This window comes from Melanerpes formicivorus, unplaced genomic scaffold, assembly GCF_026170545.1.
Source record: "Melanerpes formicivorus ecotype bairdi unplaced genomic scaffold, bMelFor1.0.p_v2 SCAF_48, whole genome shotgun sequence".
Taxonomy (NCBI): Eukaryota; Metazoa; Chordata; class Aves; order Piciformes; family Picidae; genus Melanerpes; species Melanerpes formicivorus.
The window spans coordinates 4,418,350-4,443,049 of NW_027142400.1; the positions used below are offsets into that span (position 1 = coordinate 4,418,350).

Genomic DNA, 24,700 nt, shown 5'->3' on the forward strand with positions numbered 1-24,700 from the left:
CAAGATCAGACTTGATGTGGCCCTGGGCAGCCTGATCTAGTTGGGGGTGTCCCTGCTGAGTGCAGGCGGGTTGGACAAGATGACCTTTGAGGGTCCCTTCAACCTGGTGCAATCTGTGAATCTGTGAGTATCCTTGACCATGGAGCGTAGTGATTCTGGGGAAGGGGTACACAAACTAAGATGCAACCACTGCCTTTGAGAACAATTTTTTTATCTTACATTGTAACAATTTAAATTCACCTTCAAAAAACAGGCACAGAAATATTGACTTTTCAAATAATGTATTTGCTATATATCACCAAATCATAAAAAGCCAATGCACTTTCCAACAAAAAGCATCAATATATAAAACACAATAATTCATTATCAGTGACACTACAGTATATTACTCATACCAAACCCAGTCCATCTCCTACTAAAGCCAAACTAAACTTTGTCGGTGACTCCATTAGCAGAAGGATTGGACTCAGAATTTTTATTTGTTAGGTGTTTACAAAGGGCTATATTAAATATATTAAAATGCTAGTAAAAAGCTTCCCTTTCCCAATTCTGTTTGTGTCAAATGCATGCAATTAAAGCTCCAAATCAGCAGTCATTACACTGCAAAAGACCATACAAATCAAGAGAAATAATATTAAAAATAGACCAGGCTGCACCCTTGGCTTGTGTGGATGGGCATGTCTCCAGCATGTCTCACAAAGCTAATCTATATACACCAGCGAAGGAAAAGCCCCTCTGCTGCTTTCAGCATTTAAATAAATCATGGAATAATGTTCACTTTTGTCCCCAAATATCCATTACATGGGGACCTCTTTAGCAGCATAAGACAATACTTATTCTAGACTCAAAGTTTTTCTTGTTTTGCTATAGGAAGAGACAGTATCTCATGAATAGGACATACACTTCAGAGGCTGTAATGCTTTCAGTCTCTGCACTGACTTATAAGCAAGAAAGATGTGCTTCAGGTCATTTCAGGTGGTATCACACAATAACCCCAAACCTTTTCAAACTATGAGTGTTACTGAGCTACTTTCAAAGCTGGCAAGTCTACAGAGATCTGGGAACAGTCTCCTTCCCCACACAAACCATGAGCTGCACAGGGCAAAAGTGCCAGCTACAGAGTATATGGATTTGCCAAGGCAGAAAGAAAAGGCTTCCAAAGCAACTCCTCCAAACCTGGTAGCAATGCCAGCACGTTTAGATTAGAAATCTGCAGAACTGACAATGGTGGCTCTCTCCAGAAGCTAAGTTTAGGCCAACAGGTGCTTCAAGGAGCTGCTCTGCAATTCCTGAAACCACACGAGCAGGCAATGGCTGAACAGGTCAAGTAAAGGGTGCAACTGCTGTTAGCACTGCCAGCACAGGACTGTCTTGCTGGATCCCTCACATTGCAGCCAGAAAGTAAAAAATCTTTCATAGGAAATACACCAACAGTTCTCATTCCCTATTTCTGTTCTGATCTATGTTACTATCCTGTTGCCCTTGTCTGTCCTTGTCCCCAACAGGTAGAGGTGTGAGAAATAAGGCATGATCATCCTCATGGCAATCAAACCAAACCCTCTGTGAAGTGTGCAGAAAAGCCTTTGGAGATGAAAGGATCCAGGGGTAGGAGATGTCAGTGGGACTGCCAAGGGGGGGTTGTTGTTGTTTTGTTTGCAAACCTTCAAAAATGTCTTAAGAGTGTACTTTAGATCGCAATATATTGATTTCTGAATTGGGTAGCTTGGGTTAAAAACCAACAATAATTTTAGTCAGAAAGTATTTGACCAGAATTGCTCTGCTACCATCTGCTACCAGCAGTCTGCACTGGCTCTGGGTTCCAAGGCAGTGAGGATGCTTTTCAGCAAAGAGCTTTTGGCATATTTTAGGAAAAGGACTACTTACAACACTGGAAGACTGTGGTTTAATAAAGAGACCATTAATACATTTTGCTGCCAGCTGTTGAAGGCTGTTCTAACAATGGTGGTTAAAACTGGAGAGTTAACTGATGCAATCAAGATGCAGTGTGTTGCAGGAAGATATGCTGTATTTCAGACACAGGCTATTGGACTTCACAATGTTAACAGGGAAAGATAATTCCCTCTGCTGCAGGAGTAAAAGGGTGAAGAGCTCTGCACTGTGCTATGTAGTATACCACAACAGACTATTTTCAAACATTTCTCTGCCTTAAAATCTATGATTTAACATAGCACTCATCTAACTCCATCAAGATGGCTGGAAGCAGCCTTGGAAACTTCCCAGAGCAACATGTCAACTGAATCACATCTGGCTATTAAAAAGGGAAGAGTTGCTGTCATACACCAAAGAGCCCAACAGCAAAACACTGTGACATTTGTTCTTGGTTGTTTTTTTTTTTTGACAAAAGATAAAGTTTGCCATAGAAGCTATGAACCATTTCTCACATTCATAAATACACTTAAGAAGTTTATACAAACTGGAGTCAAAATTCCCCAAATCTGGGAGAAAATGAGGGGAAAGTAAGATGGAGATGAAAAGTAATTTAGTCACAGGACACTTTACTCGTTTGTGTGTGAAATCACCAAAGATATTAGCAGTAACAATAACTTTTCATTCCTACCTCCTGGCATGCTGTCTAAACCCTCAGTTTACAACATAGTCAAGTGGAAAGGTAGAACAAAAACTTCTCAAATCTGATTTCCAACATACACAAAAAAATCAAGCTATTTCAGTGAGCAGCTCTTGCTGCCAAGTACTTTATCTCCTTTATAAACACCAGAACCACCCAGCTAAAACACTGTTATTTAAGAATTTCAAGCCAAGCAGAAGGGCTCCAACAGGAAGATTTGAGGGGAGAATCAAGGATAACACCATGGTAGCAGCATTTGCCATATAGCTGCAGGCTTGTATCGCCTAAAGCAGAGAAGATTAAGCCTGTGAATCACAGTTACCTGCCTGTGGGGAAGGCTGGGGAAGGACCATTACAAGCATTTTAATGAGTAGCTTATCTCTTTCTGCCATCACTGTGAAATGCATCTGTTTAGGTAACATATAACATTCCATGCCTAACAAATCACAGTTACTGGCTTTTTGGTGTTGGTTTTTTTGTTTGTTTTTTTTTTTTTTTGGGGGGGGAGGGAGAGGGAAGGTAAAAAAATGCAAAACAAACAAAAAAAAAATCATTACTTGACCAGTCAAATGATCTATTCACCCAGCCCTTCTTGGGTGCCTATGGCCATTTTGAGGAACAAAGATCTAACAGGAAGCTAGTAGTCATTAAATCCTAAATCCTCTAGCTATCTATGAAAATAAGATTTAGACTTTTACATGGATACAGTTCTTTTGACTCCTGTGTGCAAAAAGAGTTCAAGCAGTTATAGAAGCTATGAGAGGTAGAAGAGTTTAAGCACTCGGGTGAATACATTCACATTAATCTCTGCTCGCAACAGCAGTTCACTTACACTCTTTGGCAAGATAAAAGAAACTAAAGGAAAAGCATCGCTATGTAAATACTCTTCCCAACAACAGAATGGAAAGACACTATCAATTACATGCCTGCACTGAAATAAGCAGTACTCGCTATATTTTAAGTAAATTGCTGTCTAACTTCTCAGAAACAAATGTTAAGATTTCTGAGATGGTAGTGGAGTTTTGGGTTTTGCCTTCTATGTCAGGAGTACATCAAAGAGCTGTCTTCTCTACAACAGTTAGCTTCACAAATTATTGAGTAGAATTTTGTAATTACAAAAAAAATTTAAAAACTTTTAGGTATGTAACCTTGAACACTAAAATACAGCCCAGTTTCCCTCTTTCTTACAGAGGGAAAATTCAGAAACATGCACTTCAAGGTATTAGGACCACAAAATTAAATAATTCTAAACCAATTTCAGTGCTCATGAAGCTATATGAGCATTTTCTCACGGCATGCAGGTGTGGAAACTAGCAAGGCAAAATCTGCCTCTCCTCCCAGATTGCTAAAGCATAAGGAACGGTCATTTGTGGTCTCCAAGGCAAACATTCCAATGAGATAAAAATGGGCTATTTCCATCAGCAAAGGAAATGGTCTGAGGCACAAATTTAGGATCTAGATACAGGCAGGATTCCCATTAGCTCAAGGATGTTCACACCCAGGCCATAGATTTAGCGGAAAAGACAAAAGTTTTGTCACTATGCAGATTGTTTTTTCACAAAATACTGTAAGTCTTACCTGTATCAATGACTGTCTGGAATTCTGTTAAATTTATCATTTACATAGCAAAAGTGATTTTATATCTGGTGTGTTTGAGATAGGGGTTTTGGAGAAGGGAGATGAAAGAAAACCACATTGACCCATACACCAGGTTTGTAAGTGCTTTCTCACACTGAATATTTTGCAGATGGTATTCATACTGAATTTGACATGGCATTTTTTAAGACCCATTATGTAGAATGATGTGTGATCTGAGATTGTGAAGAAACTGTGTTTCTGTCCTGTTTTGAGACCAGGCAGATCCTCTCTTACCCCTGAAAGGGGAAAAAAGAATGACACTCACAAACGGATTGCAGAAGTGATGGAAAGTTTAAATGGAAAAGCAGTAAGTGTTTTACAGAAACTACAAGCATAGTGACAACAGAAACTCAAAGCTATGAGTCCCTTAACAGCACACCCAAAAAGCCTCCCAACTCTTCCCTTCTCCCCACTTGAGGGTATACTCAAAACCCCCCAGGGCTCGCTCTTTGTGGCTCAAACTTCCCAAGCAAGAAGATCCCATATTTTACACCCAGATCAGCCTAAAGTCACTACTATACACAAGCTTCATGTCTCAGGAGATGGTCTCCAACCATCAACCTAAGCTAAGTTGCATAAAGGTGCTAAAAATTGAGAGTGGAGCAATGAATAACAAATACTAAAAGATTTTAGAGGACAAATGAAGGTGAAGCGTGGCTTTGTATCTCACTAATGAGAGCCCTCAGGTGTCCAAGAAACCCCAAAGCCATCAAACCTGATATCAGGTTGTGCAGCACAGTCTTCCATTTCAGAGAATGACACAGCCTAGGACATTCTAACCCAATGTTTACATTTGGGATTTAGAAGAAACAGAGCAAGTGCACATGTTTTCTTAAGGTGAACTTTCATGTTACTTTAAATACAGAGGGTCAGACTGGTTAGATTTGCAGACACCATAAATCAGTATATCCTTTCTGTCCCTCAAGAACTGCACACTACTGCCTGGTTCTCTTCAGCCATTAAGACAATAAATAATTTCTCAAATTAAATTTCTCATCTAAAGTCATCTAAAGGACCACATCCATACCAGGTTCATAGGTCCATGGTGCAGAACTCCTGAATCAGGGGAAAAGTACTCCTTGCTCACACAATGTAACTGTAAAATGTGTTCTACTCTCACTTGCAGCTCTGCTTCTGTCCAGCATACTTCATAGGTTAAATCAACGTTGTTTTGTGTTAGAGCAGGATGGCCTTGAAGGGAAATTTGACTCTCTATTCCTGATGGAACTAAACAGGCTAACATCAGGACACTACTCAAAGTTGGGAGAGGAGTTAAAACATCTGCAAACCCCCATGAGAAACCCATCTCAGACCTTCAGAGGTTGTGTGTTGGCCAGTACTTTCCTGCTCCACTCACATTCCATCCACATCCACCTCTGGGTCTGACAAGCTATTGCACATGTGCTAATACTAAGTAAAAAAAAAGGTAGTGTAGAATGTTAAGGCAGCTTTTCAACTACTCTGGCCTAAGCTGCCTGTTAAGACTAGAGCCTATGTCCCTATCACAGAGAGCAGTGGATTTTTTTTCTGTCATACATCTGTGTACATTGTACATACTTAACAGATACCATCTCCCTGGAAGTGAATGCTTTGAGGACAAGGTCTATAAACTCAAGTATCCATCAATGGACATTACAGAAACTAGTTCTCTAAGGGAACGCAGAAACATTGACATAGCATGCACAGGTCTTTCATTTTTTAAATTAAATCATCATGTTCTTATTTTTCTAATTCCTATTGAAAGTTCACAGCTGAAAGATGCCTCAAGAATTAGTGGGATAAAAGTCATGAGCATCTGCATCATCATTAGGAAGTTCTGTTTTTTAAAAATGGTTTTCATTATTTCCCCATTATTAAATATATGTATATATAAAAATGTCACTGATCTAAAATCTCAGATGATACTCGATAGCACAGATTTTTCTAGCCCAACTGCTAACAGGGAATTTGCAGGGAAATTAACCACAGATGGTAACCAGGACATAGGGAACACATTCTACAGAATAATTGTATAGCAGCACCCCAATGCCTGGGAAAGCAGCATGGAAACAAGTAAGGCTCTCCCTGTGTTACTAGCCATTTTCACAGGAAGAAAGAAATTTTTTTTTTTTTAAAAAAAAAAAAGCCCTTTTGGCTGTGGTTTTATCATCACAGCTACTGCAGTGACTAAACAACAGCATCCTCCATTCTCCACCAGAAAGGTTGACAGCTTTGCAGTGGGCAGCAGCAGGAGGAGCTACATGGGCAAAAGACACACAGCATTTTCCCTTTCTACCATGAGACAATAAATAAATACACATAAAAAGACAACAAAGAGTTGTGATTCTTTGAATACAACTCTTTCTAGAGCATCCCAAAGGCCTGCATTTGGAGATGGCACATTAAAGAAAGTGCTGAAATATCGCCGAAATGAAACATATGACTCAGAGAAACTCCTGCTGCAGCCATACTCTACACTGGTCGGCAATAGATGGCAATAGTAGAGGTCAGAAATGTACAAGAGACATTTTGTGAGAGAAAGCATAGGTATGTATGCATGTAAGTGTGCATAAATAATACCTCTCTTCGAATGCATTTTCAGCATCACCAGGTTAGCCTGAATATCCAAGCCTTAGGACAGGAGATTGTAGAAAGCTAAATGCAGAAAAAAATGCCCAAGTGGGTCCAATAGCTGGGTGTTGTATGATACCATTCTTCCCCTCAAGTCAGACAGAAAGCTTCTGCCTTCATGCTCTGCCTTCCTATCTGCCCAGGGGTTTCCTTCAAGACTAGCTTTGCTTCTAAACATCACTGATGCTTGCAAGCTGGGTATCAGCCTCACTTCAACTGCTCAAGTGAGAGAAGATGGAAAAAATTTGGATGCATACAGGGTCAGCCTCTTTTCAGTTTGCGTACCAGCTGAAATAGCCAAGATGCTTGTAGTCATTGACACTGAAATGCAATGAGAGTTAGAAGAATTCACTCAGGTAAATTAATGAGAGAAGTTAAGCTTTGATGCCAAAGCTAACAGGTGAGACTGTACACCTACTTCACTTGGGATGGATTTTCCAAAGGCTGAAGCAAGGAATTACTGACTTTTATTTCGAGGTGGCATCCTGGCTGTGCAAGGTGCTTTAAAGATCCCACTTTTTGTCTACTGAGATGCAGAACAAACAAGAGAGTGTCAGAGAGATAGTATCAGGGTGAGAAATGCTAATGAAAATGCCAGCCACAAAAGTCGAAATCAGAGAAAACCCCAGGGCCACTGTTTGCTGCTTCTCATGGAAGTGGAAAGGAGGAAAGATCACAAGATGGGAGGAAAAATGGGTAGAAGCAAGCATGAGCACTGGACAATCACACCAATGAGTATCATCATCCTCAGAATCAGAGACAAGGCTTGAGCTCTGGTATCATAAAACAAGATTGAGGAGTAGACACTTCCTGTCTTCTGTCCCCCTGCATCTTCATACCCCCAGGGAAGACTGGGAAGCATGATCTCAACATGTTACTTCAGCCCAGGCCTGATTTGGCACATATGTAAAGCATACCATACAAAGCAACAGCATGGTTCCACATGAGTAGTAAGGCATGCACTGAGGTAATTTGCAAGAGACATCACTGCTGAACCTTAAATTTAAGTGGAGAAGCAACTGGGGAACCATGAGGAACAGGCTGACTGTCAGGACCCGAGCTCTTCTTCAGAGTATAAAGGGGAAGGTCATACCTTGACAAAGGTTTTAGATAACTGCAAGAGTGTATCTCTTATTAGACCAAATGAGTGAAAAAAGGCACTCCAACAATCCTGACCTCTGAATCTTAAAGGAGTGTAACTAATTTGATCTCTGATTCCCACTTCAGGAACTCCTCCACTTATGTTAATACACAACTATAAAAAAGCCACCACTGTAAAGCTTTAACAGCAATTGCATCTCCTTGTGGGCAGAAGTCACAAGGGAAAACGAGACTGCTCTGCATCTGCAGAGCTGTGGCTAACTGGATCTATAAGCAGTGTTCACAGGGCTTTTTCCCGAAATCTATGAGAAAAACGTATCTGTTATATGCAATGTTAGATTTTATGCCCTAAAATGCTTACTAGTCCAGGCATTTGTTACAGCTTCAAATTCTCTTTCCAAAAAATGCTTAGGTATCAGATAGTCCCCAGAAGGCAACAGTAGATCTGCACGTTTGTGCTAGCCCCAGGCTTGAGCTCTGACAGGGTAGAAATCTACTGTTTTCTCTTTCCTCCTTCCTAGTCACCAAGAAATACAAGCATGGTTTGCACTTATGTTGCAATAAATTCAGTCTCAACTCAAACAGAGCAGGCAGTGTTAGTGACCTCCCAAAAAATATTCTTCAGCCTAAATATAACTGCTTGTTTAAGATTTTTCCTGAATCAGGCTTCTGTGTAGTATGTACCTGGGGATAACTTTGTAACTCCAGCACAATTTTATTTTCTGCCATGCAAATTCCACATTTGAGTGACTCTTCTTAATCTTAATTTCTCATCTCAACCATCCACCTTACTTGTAGAAGCACTGGCCAAGCAAAACTCAAAGTGACAGCAAAGTCACTAGTGAGCTCTGTTGAAAAAACAAACAAACCCAAACTAAATGAAAACAGTTCTCCCTTTTCACAGCAAAATTTGTCAGCCCTGGAACTCCTGCCCATGAGTGAGAATAGACACGTTCAGTACTGAATTACCTATAAAATAACAGCTGTTCAACCTTCTTGTTATGCTCATAGATATATAGAGATACCTACAATGTAAACATCTACAGTAATTTTGCATACTCTATATCAAATAAACAGCACAAGTAAATTCTAATACTCAAAACTGAATAGTGTACAATGTTAGGGGCAGAGTTACATTTACAAATGCATGAGCATTAATGCTATCTACTCAGCCTAATTTCTTAGTATGCAAGCTTTGGCAATAGCTAGCTACACTAGAGTTCAGGAGGTATAATAAACGTTCAACATGCAAAAATCTAAGAAGAAAGAAAACCACAAAAAATCTCCACCATCCTTCCAAATGACACACAGTTTTTGACAGATACTGTAATACTATAGTGGTTTCATGAAATTTGTTAACACTTATTAAATATCAAGTCTGAAACACAGATGTGTTCTAAATGAAATCAAAATTGGAGCAGGAGCAACAGGTTTGTCAGCACTGCATCAATACATAGCAAAATCAGAGACAGTGAGAGCCTGTATCAGGGCCAGAGCTGCAATTACCCACAATGAAGTGAAAATAGGGGCATCTTTACTGACAACAGGGAGGAAAGTGAGAAAAGAGGGACTAGACACAGCCCCAGTTACAGCTATCATTGCAGAATAGTTTAAAGAAATGGCCTTGATTCTGTAGCCTGTTCTTGGCAGCTCGGTCCTCAAAAATAACCCTTGCCCAAAAGACAGTAATAGCACATAGGAGCTCTGCTAGCAAGAGCAGGTTACAGATTGTGCCTCTTCAGGACAGAAATTTTCCTGTGCAGTGGCATATGGGTCTTCAATTCTCTATAACTTAATGTAAATATTTCTGCCAACAATTGCTCATGGAGGAAGGGGGTAATTCACAAATACATCTCTTTAAGGAAAGAAAAAAAATCTTGCACGCTCGATACACTGACTCAACTTCAGCTCACACTACTGAATAATAAAATCAAGATCCTGCCCTGGAAATTTGCTTACACTCTAGATCATGCCACTTTTCTCATCTTGCAAAGAGGTTCGTGAAGAAGATCTTCCTAGCAACAGCTCCTTCTCATGGATCAGGCTATCTAGCAGGTCCTCCTGTCTGTAGTTGTGATAAACCTTCAGAAAAGCCAGAATGGTAATTCCCAGCCAAGTCAGCCAGGCAGCCCAGAGACCAAACTGGAGAAGAAAAGAAATTATAAAAAGGTCAATACCATACTGTAAAAACAAAGTCATCTGTCCAGGTGAATATCAAAATCTCAGCAGGAGCAAAACCCATGGGGTTACCTCATGTTACACCCAGTAAGGTCCTAGTCCTACTGTTCCTCAATTCTGTCAAGCTATTCCTAGCTTAAAAGGAAAAGGTTTGTGTGCTAGGAAAAACTGAAGCAAAAATGTACTAAGTACAGCATTGAAAAATAAAAAATAAGAAGAAATATGTATAATCCAAGTGCATCAGGCAAGCTTTCCATATCTGACATTCTGGCTGGCCCAAAATTCTTGGGATATTTTCCACTTTTGTTACTTAAGAATTGCAAAATATTTGATGACACATTCCAAAACAACCCTCCCAAGTCCTTCAGGCCTTCCGCTACCCCTGCAGAAGTGTTGATTTTAAGGTATTTCCATTCAAAGTATTGTTGAGAAAATCTTACAAACTGAACTTTCACATTCTGAGTAACTGGCTCCCATTAACATGAATTCAGAGAGCAAATGGCACTCACTACAATGCATCCAAGTGTCTGCTGCTTATTTATACCTGGCATGAGAGACCCAGGTTAAAGCCTCAGATCTGCCAAGTTCTATCACTAACTCAATCTCTCTTGTGTAACTTTGTAGAATTAATTATACCTTGATTGGTTCAGGTACTTGAATGTTGGCCTCTCTGCCTTGAAGGAGGCTCATTTATAGTAAAACTTTCTGCTAGAAATTCCATTTTAATTATATGACACCTTTAGCAAAGAAACATTTATTGAATCTGTATATTTCAGTTTTGGCATACTGAATTTGTGATTTAAAAAATACAACCACTTAAACCCTTCCAGATAGTGGTACACTTGTGCACTCTAATAGCTGATTTAGAAAAGCAAAGGCCAATAATTTTAAAGGGAGTTCATGTTCCCATATATCTTATGCATTTTGGAAATTCTCTGAAGTATTTCTGCCACTACTTACAATTACCTAAGTTCACCAGGAAAAAAACCATATTTTTAGGTTACTCTACAAACCTTGGGAGAAAAGAGATGGTATTAGTTTGGCTTTGTATGACTATATCTAGAAATTGAAAGCTTTGCATCCATTTCTTAAACACCACTTTGTTAAGGAACTATTATCTTAAAGACATTCAGATATCTGCTACTGCTGTGGTCTTTTCAGCATGTTTGATATGAAAGAATCTACTTGGATTTAGCCAAATTCAGTGAAACTCCCAGAACTATTCTGAAGTATTGGAAGCATTCAAATGGAGGAAAGTGGATAGAGATTGGGACAGAGACTACTTCTAAGTGAAGCCTACTATAGGAATTTATTACACTGATACGGAAATGTCTGCTTTATCTGGTAAGTCAAGTGTGTTCTTGGATTTTTCTTTCTCCTGTTTCAAAGAAACTTATTTGTTCTCCATAGACAGACCCATTGTCATGCCTTCATCCAACTCTGCTTACAACACTGAGTATCAGAAGACAATGATGCAGAATTTGTTCCCTGCTTGGTCCTTTCTTTAAACAGATACAATCACTTCCACACTAACAGGTTCAGCTTTTGAAGCCAATGATGTTTCCCTGGAGCTATTATACTTCCAGGCTCTTTGTACTTGTGTGTCTGCAGACTTCAGTGGCCACACTTTGCAAGTTAGCCCTAGCCAGGGACATCTGGAGGGATGTGGATCAATGTGGGGAGCCACATCCAACAGCTTGGGCTGATCTGTCTGTGATATATTAATTCTCCTCCATCTAAAGTGCTGTGTGCTTGGAACTTGACATTTTATAGGTGCAGCTCCATGTTACACTGTCTCTCGCATGTAGATCACCAACTGTCCAAAATGGGCAGAGACTTTTGATTCCCAGGAACTCAAAAATATAGACTGAACAGGTTTACTCTTGCCACTCTCACGCTAGCTGTCAGATTAGGAGCTGATGACAAAATTTACTACAAAATACAGCTTGGCCTTCAGACAGCATTTATATGAAAGTGTTACTTTTATGGCATATTCTGATCCTACATGCAAATACATCTGATCTGAGTGTCTAGATGCCAGTGCTGCGAATAAAGGCACAAAACTAGCTTGAGTCCAAGAGGTATTGATACCTTCAAGGAGTGCCCCAGGCAAACTATTGCCTTTTTCTGAGTGGGACAGCCTAATAAGCATGTGTGGGGGTGCAGCCCTTCATGAATAGAGCTGTTTTCCTTGCAGAACTAGTATGTGCTCATGCACACAACTGCTCAAGTCCCAGTGTTCACTGACTGATGGTTGACTCAGAGCCAGCATATTCAGTAGACAGACTTAGAGGTCTAATTCCCAAAGATTCATCAGATTCATACTGCCCTAAATGACAGTAATTTTTAATTATTTTCAGGTAAGCTCATGGAAGGCAAAGCTAATAGTCGCATGATCTTGTGCAGGTCAAACATTATTCTGACCAGCGTAATGTTCAGGATGTCAAGCTCCAGGCAAAGCTCATCCTTTAGAGAAACAGTAAGTTTTCCATCATGAGTAATAATACCAGTGGCAGAGTCAGGTTTTGGCATATCTGTATTCAAATCCGAATTTGAATTTAGAATGTAAATGAGCCCATAATATCATCCTGATTCAGTACTTACTGAAGTCAGTGGAAACGTTCCCATTGATTTCAGAGGAAGATAATTCAGCTCCAGCAATCCCAGATCAATAAGCAAATGGCAAATGAACTGGAATGGAACCATGACCTAATCTGACCTACCTGTGCAATGGCAAATTGGTCGTAGAAAGCAGAGTTTTCTAAATTCAGTTCAAGATCTATATCCTGTAATTCTTCACAGCTGCCCAAGGAAGGCATTTGGAGGGGGGAAAAAGAAAATTATTTCAGAGGTTTCCAACAGGCAACACAAATATTAAATGAAGCAACATCTTGAATGTGTGTCAAACTGTCACAATGACATGTTCTATCAAAAGATATTCAAGTTATTGTAGTAACCAGGTTGCTTGCCAATCTTCTCTAAAATTAGGCTAATAGAGGCATGTAATTAGTTTCCTTTTTAAAAAAGTTTTGTATAATTTTATGATAGCAACAATCTTGCACAAGTGGGATTGTAATAGTTACTATGAAAACAGCGTACTTAAAACCTTCTTCTCCCACTACCCCTGAGCCTCCCACATATACACCTCTGACAACACCCCAGGTTGGTTTGTTCACCCCTCAATGAAACAAAGTGTATGAGCCTCCATTACCTTTTGACTTCATCAGGAAAAGCCTCAGAAGAAAGGATTGTGTGGGTGTTATAGTTTCGGATGCTCCAGCAAGGAGACGGTACTCGGATGGTAAGATAGAGGCTGCCTATTGATTTTACAAATAACTTGGACTTTTAGTGGTGTGAAAAAAATCCCAGGATTTTGAGGTTGATTTCTGCAGCCTCTTCTTTCTCCTTCTCAGTGCTGTCGATCATCTTGTGTTCTTATCCGAATATTCGATTAGATGTTTTTTGCAAATGAATTTTTAACCGAATATTCGAATAATTCGATTAATCGTTGCAGCCCTAAACAGAACATTTACTATGGCATTTTACAACATATGACAATGTGCAACATAAATGTATGCTTTAAGTAGTATGCTTATTCAATATCATATGACATAAAATGTCACCTTTTCTTCTCTCTTAATTGTTATTTTTTTGACAGGAAAATAAAAAAATCTACCTCAAGTTATCCTGTTTGCTGTAAGGAGCACAAATATCATGGGATACAGTAGACCGTTTTAGGATCTGTACATTTTGTGTATTCTAAGAAAGTATCAACCACCTGTACTTTGCACTTGTGAAGTGCTTTCCATCCTGCAGCAATCAGAGCATCCATAGCACCACTATGAGATTAGCAATTTTACACCAACTTTTAGATTATAGTGCATTGTGTCACAGGCAAGACGAGTGACTTGCCCACTGGCACACGGTGGGTTGGTGGCAGAGCCAGGATAGTACGTCAGGATCCCTGACTCCCAGTCACCTACCTTGCTCACAAGTCTCCACTCTCCCCCCACTCTTACAGTATTTCCAAATCTTGCTTTCCTCTGTAAACACATTTTTTGAAATTTATTTTGCATATGATCATGACTTAAAGAGAACATGAAATGCCATGGAAACCACACTTTTCTTTGTGGGGTAATAAATGGAAAAAAAAAATAAAAGTGTCTTTTTTTTTAATTCCAGATTTTAAAAAAAAAAGGCAGATTTGCATATTAGCAATGCCTTCTCTCTCTTGCTCACCTTGTGTGTAATAACTATAGTTTGCAACACCACTGTTCATTTGTTCATTTATGCATATATGGAGGGGGCAGAAACAGGCAGCAAAACAGATTCTTCAGTACTAACCTATTTGGCATGGTTCCTTTTTCGGTAATTGCATCACACCACATGTTAAATCCTACACTCACTATAGTGCTAGCAATAAATGTGATGAACACCACAAAGGCGCTGATCAGCAGATTCAGGAAGGCATAAAAGAAAGAGCTGCAATAAAAGGGAAGAAAAATGTAACTCATAAACAGCTGAAACACAACATCAGCAGTCTCTCTAAGCAGCATACACTGGTCACAAAGATATCAGTTTCCATTTTAAACACATCTTCTTTAATTAAGAACACCTAATACACTGAAAAATTATGGATTATGAATTTGAATTACATTATCTTCATTTGTAAGTGCTTTTAATTATTTTTTTTTTCATAAGAGGATGGGGCTTTAAATCATAAATACTAAGTGGCAGTTGTTCATACACAGCATGGTTTTCATTAGCTGTAATGATGAAAATCACCATTGTTAAAACAAATGTCATTACATCAAATTATATAGTAATTATTTCATGACCAAAGTGATAATTGGAACAAAAATCTTCTAGAAGAGGGAAAATAAAAATTAAATAACACAGTACTGATAGATATGATCATTTTAGGCAATGTAACACAAGGTACTGCCATTGTAAGACACAAGTCCCAGTTTTTATGGTCAATTTGCAGAGTAGGCCAGCTTCTCCTGGGATTTCTCTGGGTTTGGTATCAGTATGTTTTTCTGCCAATTGAATGTCAGTTTACCTTAGCCCTGTTAAGTCTGTCCAACCAGGGCCAGCTCTAGGCATGTGCTATGTTTGGAGTGGTAGAAAGTGGGATGATTGCAATGGACCCACGAGGTAGGGAAATTGTCTATTCACCTTCCAATATCACTGCTTAATTCTCCCCCATACTTCTAGTTAGTGAAAACTTTCTAAAGCTTTTCTCATTGATCTGAGCAAGTCCTTCTCTACTTAGGCTGCTCTTGGAAAGTTTAATTATCTACAAAATAGGCATCTACTCTACCTTGGAATAAGACTAGGAACTCCAGGAGGCAGGTCATCCTATTCAGGTTAGGTGGCAAGGATGAATAGAACAAATTTCCCACCAGTGTCACTCTCATTATGCTAAGGACAGAAGACATCTACTCACCACAGACAACAAGAGAAAAACATCATTTCTTTTGTCTGATGGTTCATTCAATGAAAACAAGGGGCTTTTTGAGTCAGTGTTTGAATTCTGAGAAGGTTCTGGCCTAGTCAGTGCCAATTTGCGCAAGTTTTACATGGTGAGACACATGTAACCTCTGGAGGACTTCTTTAAAATAAGATGAGGAAACAATTACCAGTAAGGTTAGGATGTTTGTTTCTGTGCTGACCTGGCTTCAGAGGGGCTATCTACCCTCTGTCTAAAGTGACAGTCATCCCTTCCCCACACCAGTAGAAAAGAAGCAAAATAAACCACCTTCCAGAATTGCTCCTACAGGCTGTAGTGAGAGCTGGAGGGCAGGACACCCGACTTCAAGATGTATGTTGAGATGAATCCCACTCTTGTTCTTTGGCGTCACTGGGCTTGATGGACCAGATCAACTCACCTGCACAGACTGCTGGAGTCACCCATACAGCAAAGGCAGCTAATACAAGCACATCCCAGTTTTGCATGTTCACTGTCCCTGCCCTGATTTGCATCTAGCCTAGATTTCATTCCAAATGCCACTAAAGCCATATCCACTGGGTGTACTTTAGCATGAGAGGCAGAAAAGAATTGAGCTATCTGCTGAACAAAAACAGAGTTGAAAACAGAATTAGTAACAGCTCTAGGAAAGGAACATTTCCCAAGAGTACTCAGTGGATCCTCTAGGTAGAGAACTGTGATAATTTGTCTCTTTACCTCACCTGTTTTTATGCTTAGATCAGAATTTCAAGCTAGACGTTAGAGACAGAGCGTATGCCCTGTGTTAATGAATTCTTGCACTCAAAGCAGAAGACACTCTGCAATGGCAGTAGTGATGTATCTGAGTTGTACCTCTGCCTTTCATCTGAGATAAACAGTCCCAGGACCAGAGCATATCTGGCAGTCAGCACTTGCTTTTCCTTTTTCCAGGGGCAACTTGACCTCAGTCTGTCACTGAGACAAGTGGCGTTGAGACATTGTTAAGAAGGATTTTTAGCAGTCCTAACTATCTAACAGCAATCGTTTGAAGCAATTGCACATGAAGACTGTCTACCTTGCTAGTATGCATTAAGGTGCTGACCACAGCTGCCTCAGACCAATTTACTCCTGAGTTGACCTTAGCTCCCCAGCCGTGATCCTAAAGGTACAATTTTCAGATGCCTGCCTTTGATTAGTTTTTATCTAAGTAGCCACAGTTGGAAGCAAGCCAGATATCTGATCCAAATTTCACTGTTACAAGGTTTTCACTGATGATTTCTGAAAAAAAAAACAAAAAAAAACAACAAAAAAAAAAACCACCACCAGTTCTAAACTACAAAACTGGGGGAAAAAAAACTTGATTCAATTATTCCTCTGTAGGTATCTGATCATTTGAGGAAGCTGATTTCAAATGCATTGAGAAGTGGTTATATTTAGCAGTTGCAAGGTAAGATTTAATATGGAAATGCGTTTTAGCCTATACTTACATGGTTTAGTATTGGGCAGCTTGAGAGTGGCCATAAAGAGTCAGGTAGACAATACCACTACATGGTTCCTAATATTACCAACATCAGGGTGTTGTACAAGCCCAGATGCACGTAACAGTCACTGACCCAAGAAGCTTCTAGTCTGAAGAGACCTGGACATGAGTGATTTACCCTTGGCATGGTCCCTAAAATGTAAGAAAATTACTTTCCTAGGCTCGACAGCCATCAGTGTGTCCTCCTGCCTTCCTGCCTCTGTGCAGGTGGACCCTTGGAGGGCCCTGGCCTCATAGCACCCACAGGCTGGGTTACCTGTGCCAGGTAGGACAGGCCACCAGAGAGGCAAGCACAGAACACATCACTGCCAATCTGATGCCTGGACCACTAAGCCTATGAGTAATACCTACTGGGGTCTGATGCTCTTTGGTTTGCCTGAGCACGGTAACTAGTTGGCAGCACAGCCCAGCGGCTGCTGCAAGATGTGCTCAGAGTTGCTTTTGTGTTCGAAGTAATAGCTATTCAGTGCAATAGTTGCCATGTCCACCAGAAAAGCAGGAGAAAAATAAAGAGAAACCCCAAAATTATCCTTTCTGCCCCTTGTCCTTCCTCCCTCCTCCAGCCACACACACAATGATGTTGTTTAAGTGTTTTTCCACACACACTATGTACATCTGGGGAAGGCCCACCTTTACAGTGACATATAATGGGACCATGCTCAGAAGGCACCTGTGAGCCTCAACCTGCAGCATCACCCCCATGGTCTCCAGCACCTTTCATGCCCACTGCAGCTGAGCTGACACCAGATGCTGCTCCCAGACTGCCAGAAGGCAGCAGGTGCAGACCATGAATCTGACCTCTCCGCTCCAAATCTCTGCAGGCAGCATCCTCCAGAGACGGCCCTGGCCACGGGTGGGTGGTATGTGTGCAGACAGATGCAGGCAATAGATCAATTCATCGCAAACCCCTCTGGAGAGTGGGATGAACTGGATGGTGCAAAGCCTGATGCTTCACCTTCAGGCTGCTCTTGATCCCAATTGCCCCACGCTGCTGGAGGGGTCGGCACCGTCTCCACCCCCCAGAGATACTTACTCCTCGTGCCCTTTGCAGAGGAAGAAGAGGGTCCTCCAGGCCTGCACTGTGGCCAGCAGCAGGGAGAGGAGCCCGGTGAAGATGCTGAATCGGCAGGCGGCCTCGGGCCCCCACTCCTGCACCGTGAAGCGCTGCCGCTCCACCGTCAGGTTAGCGTTCAGCCACATACCCTCGGTGAAAAGCAGGCACCGGCCGTGGAAGTCATTGCCATTCTCGGAGAGAGGCACCACCACGATGAAGCTGAAGAGGAAGGCCAGGAAGTAGCAAATGCACTGAGCGAAGAGAAAATTGCTGAGCGCCATGTCCGCGGCTCTGCGCAGTCAGAGCGAGGGAAAGAGGGAGGGATGGAGGAAGGGATCCAGGCCGGGAGGGGATGGGGGAGGGAGGGATGCAGGCCTGGAAGGATGTAGGAGGGAGGGACGCAGGCCGGGAGGAATGCAGGAGGGAGAGATGCAGGAGAGAGCGGTGAGAGTATGGAGAGATGAAAGGAGGAAGCCTGCAGCAGCAGAGGAGGGGGAGGGAGGATGCGCAGTGCAAGGCAATGCAATGCCTCCTCCGGGCACAGCTGCTGCCTCTCGAATCCCGAGCTGCCCCTGTTGATGCCTTCAGGGCTGGCGGGGGAAACGGAGATGAGAGCTGTTGTGAGGCATCCTTCTTCGAGAAAAATTAGCCGCTGAAACACCCTGGCACTCAGGGGGTTAAATCAATCTGTGCTCTCAGCAGAGCTGTGTACCACCTACTTTCAATGGGGTATCCCCCTAAAGGCATAGAACACTGATGTCTCCCACACTGGTGGCACACACTCCTCCACCATTAAAACAAACAAACAAAACCACAAACCAAGAGATTAATCTTGACTGACAAATCCCAGCAAGTTTTGGTCCCAGTTTCTAAAATCTGGCCACCAACATCAGAGAGTGACAATAAAAGACAGAGTGCATTGCCACCCTGGGATCTGCTAATCAAGTGGGCTTGTTCCTAGCTCAGCTACTCAAATCCCTGACAAAATAGTTGATATTTGTTGGAAAGCCCATCCAGCTAGATATATTCAGTCCGAAACATTCTTGCAGTGTATCAATGATAACTTCTTGATGCAGGTAGTGGAGGTACCAACAAGGAGAGGTGGGCTGCTGGACCTGGTATTAACTAATAAAAAAGGTCTGGTTGGGGACATTAAGGTCAGGAACTGCCTTGGTGACAATGATCATGATATAGTGGAGTTCAGTATTATACAAGGTAGAAGCAGGGCACACAGGAGCAGAATCACAATCCTGGACTTCTGCAGGGCTAACTTTATGCTCTTCAGAGATATACTTGTAGGAGTCCCACAGACTAAGACTCTGGAGGGTAAAGGAGCCCAAGATAGTTGGTCAATTTTTAAAAGCCACTTCCTCTGAACCCAAGATATATGTTCTCTTGAGTAAAAAAAATGGATAGATGTGCCAGGAGACCTGAATGAATGAGCAAGGAGCTTCTGAAGGAAATCTCATGGAAGAAAGAGATTTACAGTTTATGGAAGAAGAGACTTGTCACTTGGGAGAACTACAGAGAAGTTGTCAGGACACATAGGAAGGCAACAAGGAAGGTCAAAGTCCTCTTAGAACTAAATGGCAAAAGAAGTAAAAGGGAACAAGAAGGGCTTGGACAAATATATCAGTAGGAAAAGGAAGAACAGGGAAAGTGTGAGCCCACTGCTGAGTGAGGTGGCAGCCCTGATAACTGAGGATGGAGAGGAGGCAGAGCTGCTAAATATCTTCTTTGCATCAGTCTTTACTCCTAAGACTAGCCCCTGTGAACTTCAGGCCCTGGATGAAGGACAGAAAGCCTAGAGGAGGGAAGACTCTCTGTTAGTCAATGAAGACTGAGTCCTAACCCAGTCACACAAATTGAGTATACACAAGTCCATAGGACCTGATGAGATGCACCCAATGAGTGTTGAAAGAACTGGCTGATGTTGTCACTCTACTGCTCTCCATGATTTTTACAAAATTATGACAAACAGGGGAGGTGCTTGAAGACAGGAGGAAAGCCTATGTCACTCCAGCCTTCAAAAAGGGTAAGGAAGAGGTTCCAGGAAACTACAGACTAGGAAGCATCACCTCCATCCCTGGAAAAACAATGGAGTAGCTCATTCTGGAGGTCATCTCTAGGAACTTGGAACAGGAGAAGTGAGCATGGATTTACCAAGGGGAAAGTCATGCTTGATTAATCTGTTAGCTTTCTATGATGTTGTAACTGAATGAGTAGATGCAGGGAGACCAGTGGATGTAGCCTATCTTGACATTAGCAAGGCTTTTGACACTGTCTCCCATAACATACTTGTGAGCAAGCTCAGGAGGTGTGGGATAGAAGAACAGTGAGGTGGATTAGGAACTGGTTACACAATAGAGTCCAATGATCAATGGAGAGCTGTGACCAGTGGAGTCCCCCAGGGATCAGTGCAGGGTCCAGTCCTGTTCAACATCTTCATCAATTACATTGATGAGGGGACAGAGTGTCTGCTCAGCAAGTTTACTGACAATACCAAACTAAGAGGCTTGGCTTATATGCTTGAAGGTTGTGTGGCCATTCAGCGAGACCTGGGCAGACTGGAGAGCTGGGCAGAGAGGAACCTAATTAGGTTCAACAAAGATAAGTGCAGAGTCCTCATCTGGGAAGGAATAATAAACTGCACCAGTACAGGTTACAAAGTGATCTGGTGGAGAGCAGCCTAGTGAAGAAGAACCTGGGAATCCTGGCGGGCAAAAAGTTATCCATGGGACAGCAATGTGTCCTTGTGGCTAAGAGGGACAATGGTATCCTGGGGTGCATTAAGAGGAAAGTGTCCATCAGATTGAGGGAGCTTCTCCTCCCCCTCTACTCTGCCCTGGTGAGACCTTGCCTGGAATATTGCATCCAGTTTTGGGTTCCCCAGTTCAAGAAGGACAAGGATCTACTTGTAAGTCCAACAGAGGGCTACAAGGATGATTAAGAGACTGGAGCATGTGCCTTATCAAAAAAGGCTGCTCTGGCAGGGGGTTAGACTTGAAGAATCCATCTTAACATGAAACCTCTTTCCAGCACAAGACATCACAAATCATCTCCATTTTTAGGTAAACTCATTTCTTAATTGAGTTTCCTAGCCACATATGGTTTGAGATCAACTGCATAGTTGAGATCACTTCTTAATCTTAGGCTCTGTGCCACTTCCCAGGTAGCATTTAGAGGAGCAGATGAGGAACTGGGACCCTGAATATACTGCACATGGGATTTCAGGCTTGTGTTTCTGTTGGACAGTAAAATAATTTCTTTTTCTATGATGTTAAGAGGTTACAGATACATTTACATGGTAGACTCTGGAGGGGATTCTCAGAGCAGACATTAATTCTGCCTCAATGTAAAACATTTGTATTTGCATACTATCATGAACTCTTGCTCTATTCATACAGGGAAAGTATCTTTGTGCAGATCCTGCTTCTTGAACAGAAACTTTTGTCAGTATTTATGAAATATGTCAGGACATTTTTCTGATCCTTACCCAACTCAAATCATCAAAAATTGTATTTCAATTTTGCAATGAGTTATAGAGCAATGACCTGACCCTGTGTGGATAGATGTGCACTCCTAACAGAAAAGATTTTACTGATATTTCAGTCTAGTAGGAAGAAAGTGTCTTGCTCTTAACCTTGTGTCCAAGCAGTGTTGGGTTTCCAAAGGATTTTTTCCTTTATCTGGAAGGAAATCAGACCTGGACTGAGCTGGAAAACTCTTTCCTTTGAAATCTGACCCACCAGATTTGACAAATAATGTTTTATGAAGTTAACTTGGGAGGTCAACACCTACATAAAAGCTAAATTAGTGCTTACACTGGAGCCCACAGAAGGGGCCAGCAGGTGCCAAGGGCACTTTGCCTTGGGGCAAGGCCAATGCTCAGATCTTACCATCAGCAACCACAGGGCTCTGATGTGGGAGGATTATTGCAGAGGTGACATGCAATGGTCAGTTATAGACAATATAAAATTGTCTTTGCTAATGAACAAACTCAAGCAAGCATTTACTGAAGGATTTCAGAAAGTGCAGTTAGACATTTGCAGATGTTAACATCATGTAAAACAGTGGCACTTAAGAGCCTGACTCCTACTGAAGTACTTGACTGGATGGAGTGACCACGTATGGAAGTGAGCAAAGAGGTAGAAATCAAACCTGTCAGCAGTCACTTGCTCTGCAGCTGCCTGGACTTCTCATACTCTTCTGTAGGTCCTAAAAGAAAATTACACTAGGCTGGAACTTACTCTCTGAAATACACAGCTGTTTTAGTAAATGTGATAATCTCTTACAAAGAATGCTTAAAACAGGCTTAGTTTCCTTAATGTGGTGAGGCTGAAGGAGAAAGACAAGGTGAATGATTATTCACTCTTCCTCATATCACAGGGAATGAAGGACATCAAATACACATGTCAAGAGAAATTTTAAAACAGGAAAACTGGTACATATTTCCCATAGCACATAGTTATTCTGTAGCACTCATCACAGGACATGGCAGAGGCCAAAAATAAACGCCAGTTCAAAAAAAGATTAGAGAAATAATGGGGGGGAAAGTCCATTGAGGGCTCCTAAACACAGTGATGGGGAAGTAACCTTCACCTCAGGAATTGTCTGAATAGCAGATTTCTGAGAAGGTTGAGCTACAAAATGATCACTGCATTTGATAGAATCTGACAGTTTTCCCTAAATCAAACACCTGCTGCTGTCTGTCCTCAGAGATGGGATCCCCAGTGAGATGATCATTTGGTCTGACCTGCTATGGCCATTTCAGGCTTTCATGATAACAGCAGACAGCACTAGCCTGCTGTCACAGCTTCCCTGTCCATGCAGGGAGAGCTGTCCTGCCAAAGCATCCTCCCATGTCTTGGCTTATGTAAATGTCTTTAGGAGGGGGTTACTAGTGGAGCAGATATGTGGATAGTGATTTGTCCCTTTTGCATTGTGAGGGAAGACAATGAGAAGTTGGATAGTGCTTGCAATTGCCCAGGACAGAAAGAAATGGGTGTGTGTTGAGAAGAGGTTACATACACCCCCATCTCTGGTGGTGCCATCACGAGCACAGTTCAGATGTCTTCCATCTGCAGCTACACCATGGCCAGCAACATCTTGAACATGACATCCTAGACCTCCTGCCTGAAGCTCAGATGGGGCTTGCCTGCTCCAGGGCACCTCCCCAGGCTTGCTGATCAGGAACTGAACTGCTGTCTCCTGCAGGAAAGAAACACTAAGGGGAAGTGTGCTGACATTGGATTGAAGATGACATGCCCAGCATCAGGGAGGGTGAAGTTTGGAAATTATATTTCTCTGGAAAAAAAAAAAAAAATCACAAAAATAAAACAGGCTGCACAATCAACTGCCATTGTACCTCAGTAATAAGCAGAAAACCAGCTTGGATAAATCAAGATCAGATGCATCATATTTGCCTGTATTCCCTTCAGCCTCATATCTCCTTCAAGCTGCCTGCCTAATCCTCTGTAGATCAAGTAACACTGTATGAGTTGGACTGATGTGGAATGACTGATGGGGTCTGTGGTTCAGCTTGTGCTGCTCCACACTCCCTCTCAAGCCATTAGTTATGCCATCTGACATGAGCAGTGCTCTCCAGTTGATATTTGTGAAGTGATGAATTTTGTCTCCTCTTGATAGCTCATTAAGACATGTTTTATTATGGGGGGAAAACTGCTGAGGAATTAATTATTTAGGCAAAAATATTTTTGTGAGCAACTTTATTTATTTATATATTTATTTTACTTTGGATATATTTCTGTGGTCCAAGAAAAATAACAGCTTCAGTTTTAGAAGGTGACTACGATCTTCATATCAGAAACACGCTTTTTATTTCTGGAGAGGAGGCACAGTGATATCCCCGGAAAAGGAGGCCCAGGGAGAAATATGTCTGCATTCTAAGCAGAAAAAAAAAAAAAAAAAAAAAAAACACCTAAACCCCACAAAACAGTCAAAATGGCTGGGTTTGAGCCAGCCTTTCAGTCATTTAAAGGCAACTTCGCCCTGATCTGCTTGAGCTCAAACAGCTGCAAATATTTAGAAAATGCAGCAAACCAGCGCCAGGCTCTGGAGTCTGTTTTATTCAGACTCTGTTTTATATTATATTAATCCATTACTATTATTATTTCACAAGTTTTGACCTATGGTATTTGTCCTCTGAAACGAATAGAAAGGATCCAGGCATCCCATGTATCATCATCATCATGCAAGTATGACTTTTTGGGAGAGGCTTCTCATAGTAATGGCTGTATTTAAGAAGGTGTCTGCCACTAGTTCAGAGGGATTATAGACAAAGTATCTAACTGTCAGCCACCTGCCACATCTGCATTTCTTCATAGCTGCTACTGCATCATAAATCTCTCAGAGCAACTGGGAACAGCTTGACTTTTTTTTTTTTTTTTTCTTTTTTAATATCTCCATTCTGGAAATAAGATGTCTTGGCTGCAAGGAGGTTATGGGCAGAGAAAATACCATGGTGACAGACATTAATGAAGCAGTTATCAGGAATGAACTGAATGTTGTTAATGTGTCCAC

General features: G+C 41.5%; 1 protein-coding gene across 1 annotated transcript; it reads right to left on the reverse strand.

The window, feature by feature from the left end:
- Positions 1 to 229: 229 nt before the first annotated feature.
- TMEM179 (transmembrane protein 179) lies at positions 230 to 18,717 on the reverse strand. The gene is made up of 4 exons (XM_068160251.1): positions 18,137 to 18,717; positions 14,459 to 14,596; positions 12,838 to 12,916; positions 230 to 10,078 (listed from the first exon to the last, which is right to left on the reverse strand). The coding sequence occupies exons 1-4, from the start codon at positions 18,436 to 18,438 to the stop codon at positions 9,899 to 9,901; spliced, it is 699 nt and encodes a 232-aa protein (XP_068016352.1). The 5' UTR covers positions 18,439 to 18,717; the 3' UTR covers positions 230 to 9,898.
- Positions 18,718 to 24,700: the final 5,983 nt, after the last annotated feature.

Bases quoted from the DNA above. Each gene is read 5' to 3' on its own strand.
- TMEM179 (XM_068160251.1), bottom strand. From the start codon at position 18,438: ATGGCGCTCAGCAATTTTCTCTTCGCTCAGTGCATTTGCTACTTCCTG. The intron at 14,597-18,136 runs GTAAGTATCTCT...CTTTTATTGCAG, and splicing joins CTCTGCAAAGGGCACGAGGA to CTCTTTCTTTTATGCCTTCC. The intron at 10,079-12,837 runs GTAGGTCAGATT...TTTCTTCTCCAG, and splicing joins ACCAATTTGCCATTGCACAG to TTTGGTCTCTGGGCTGCCTG.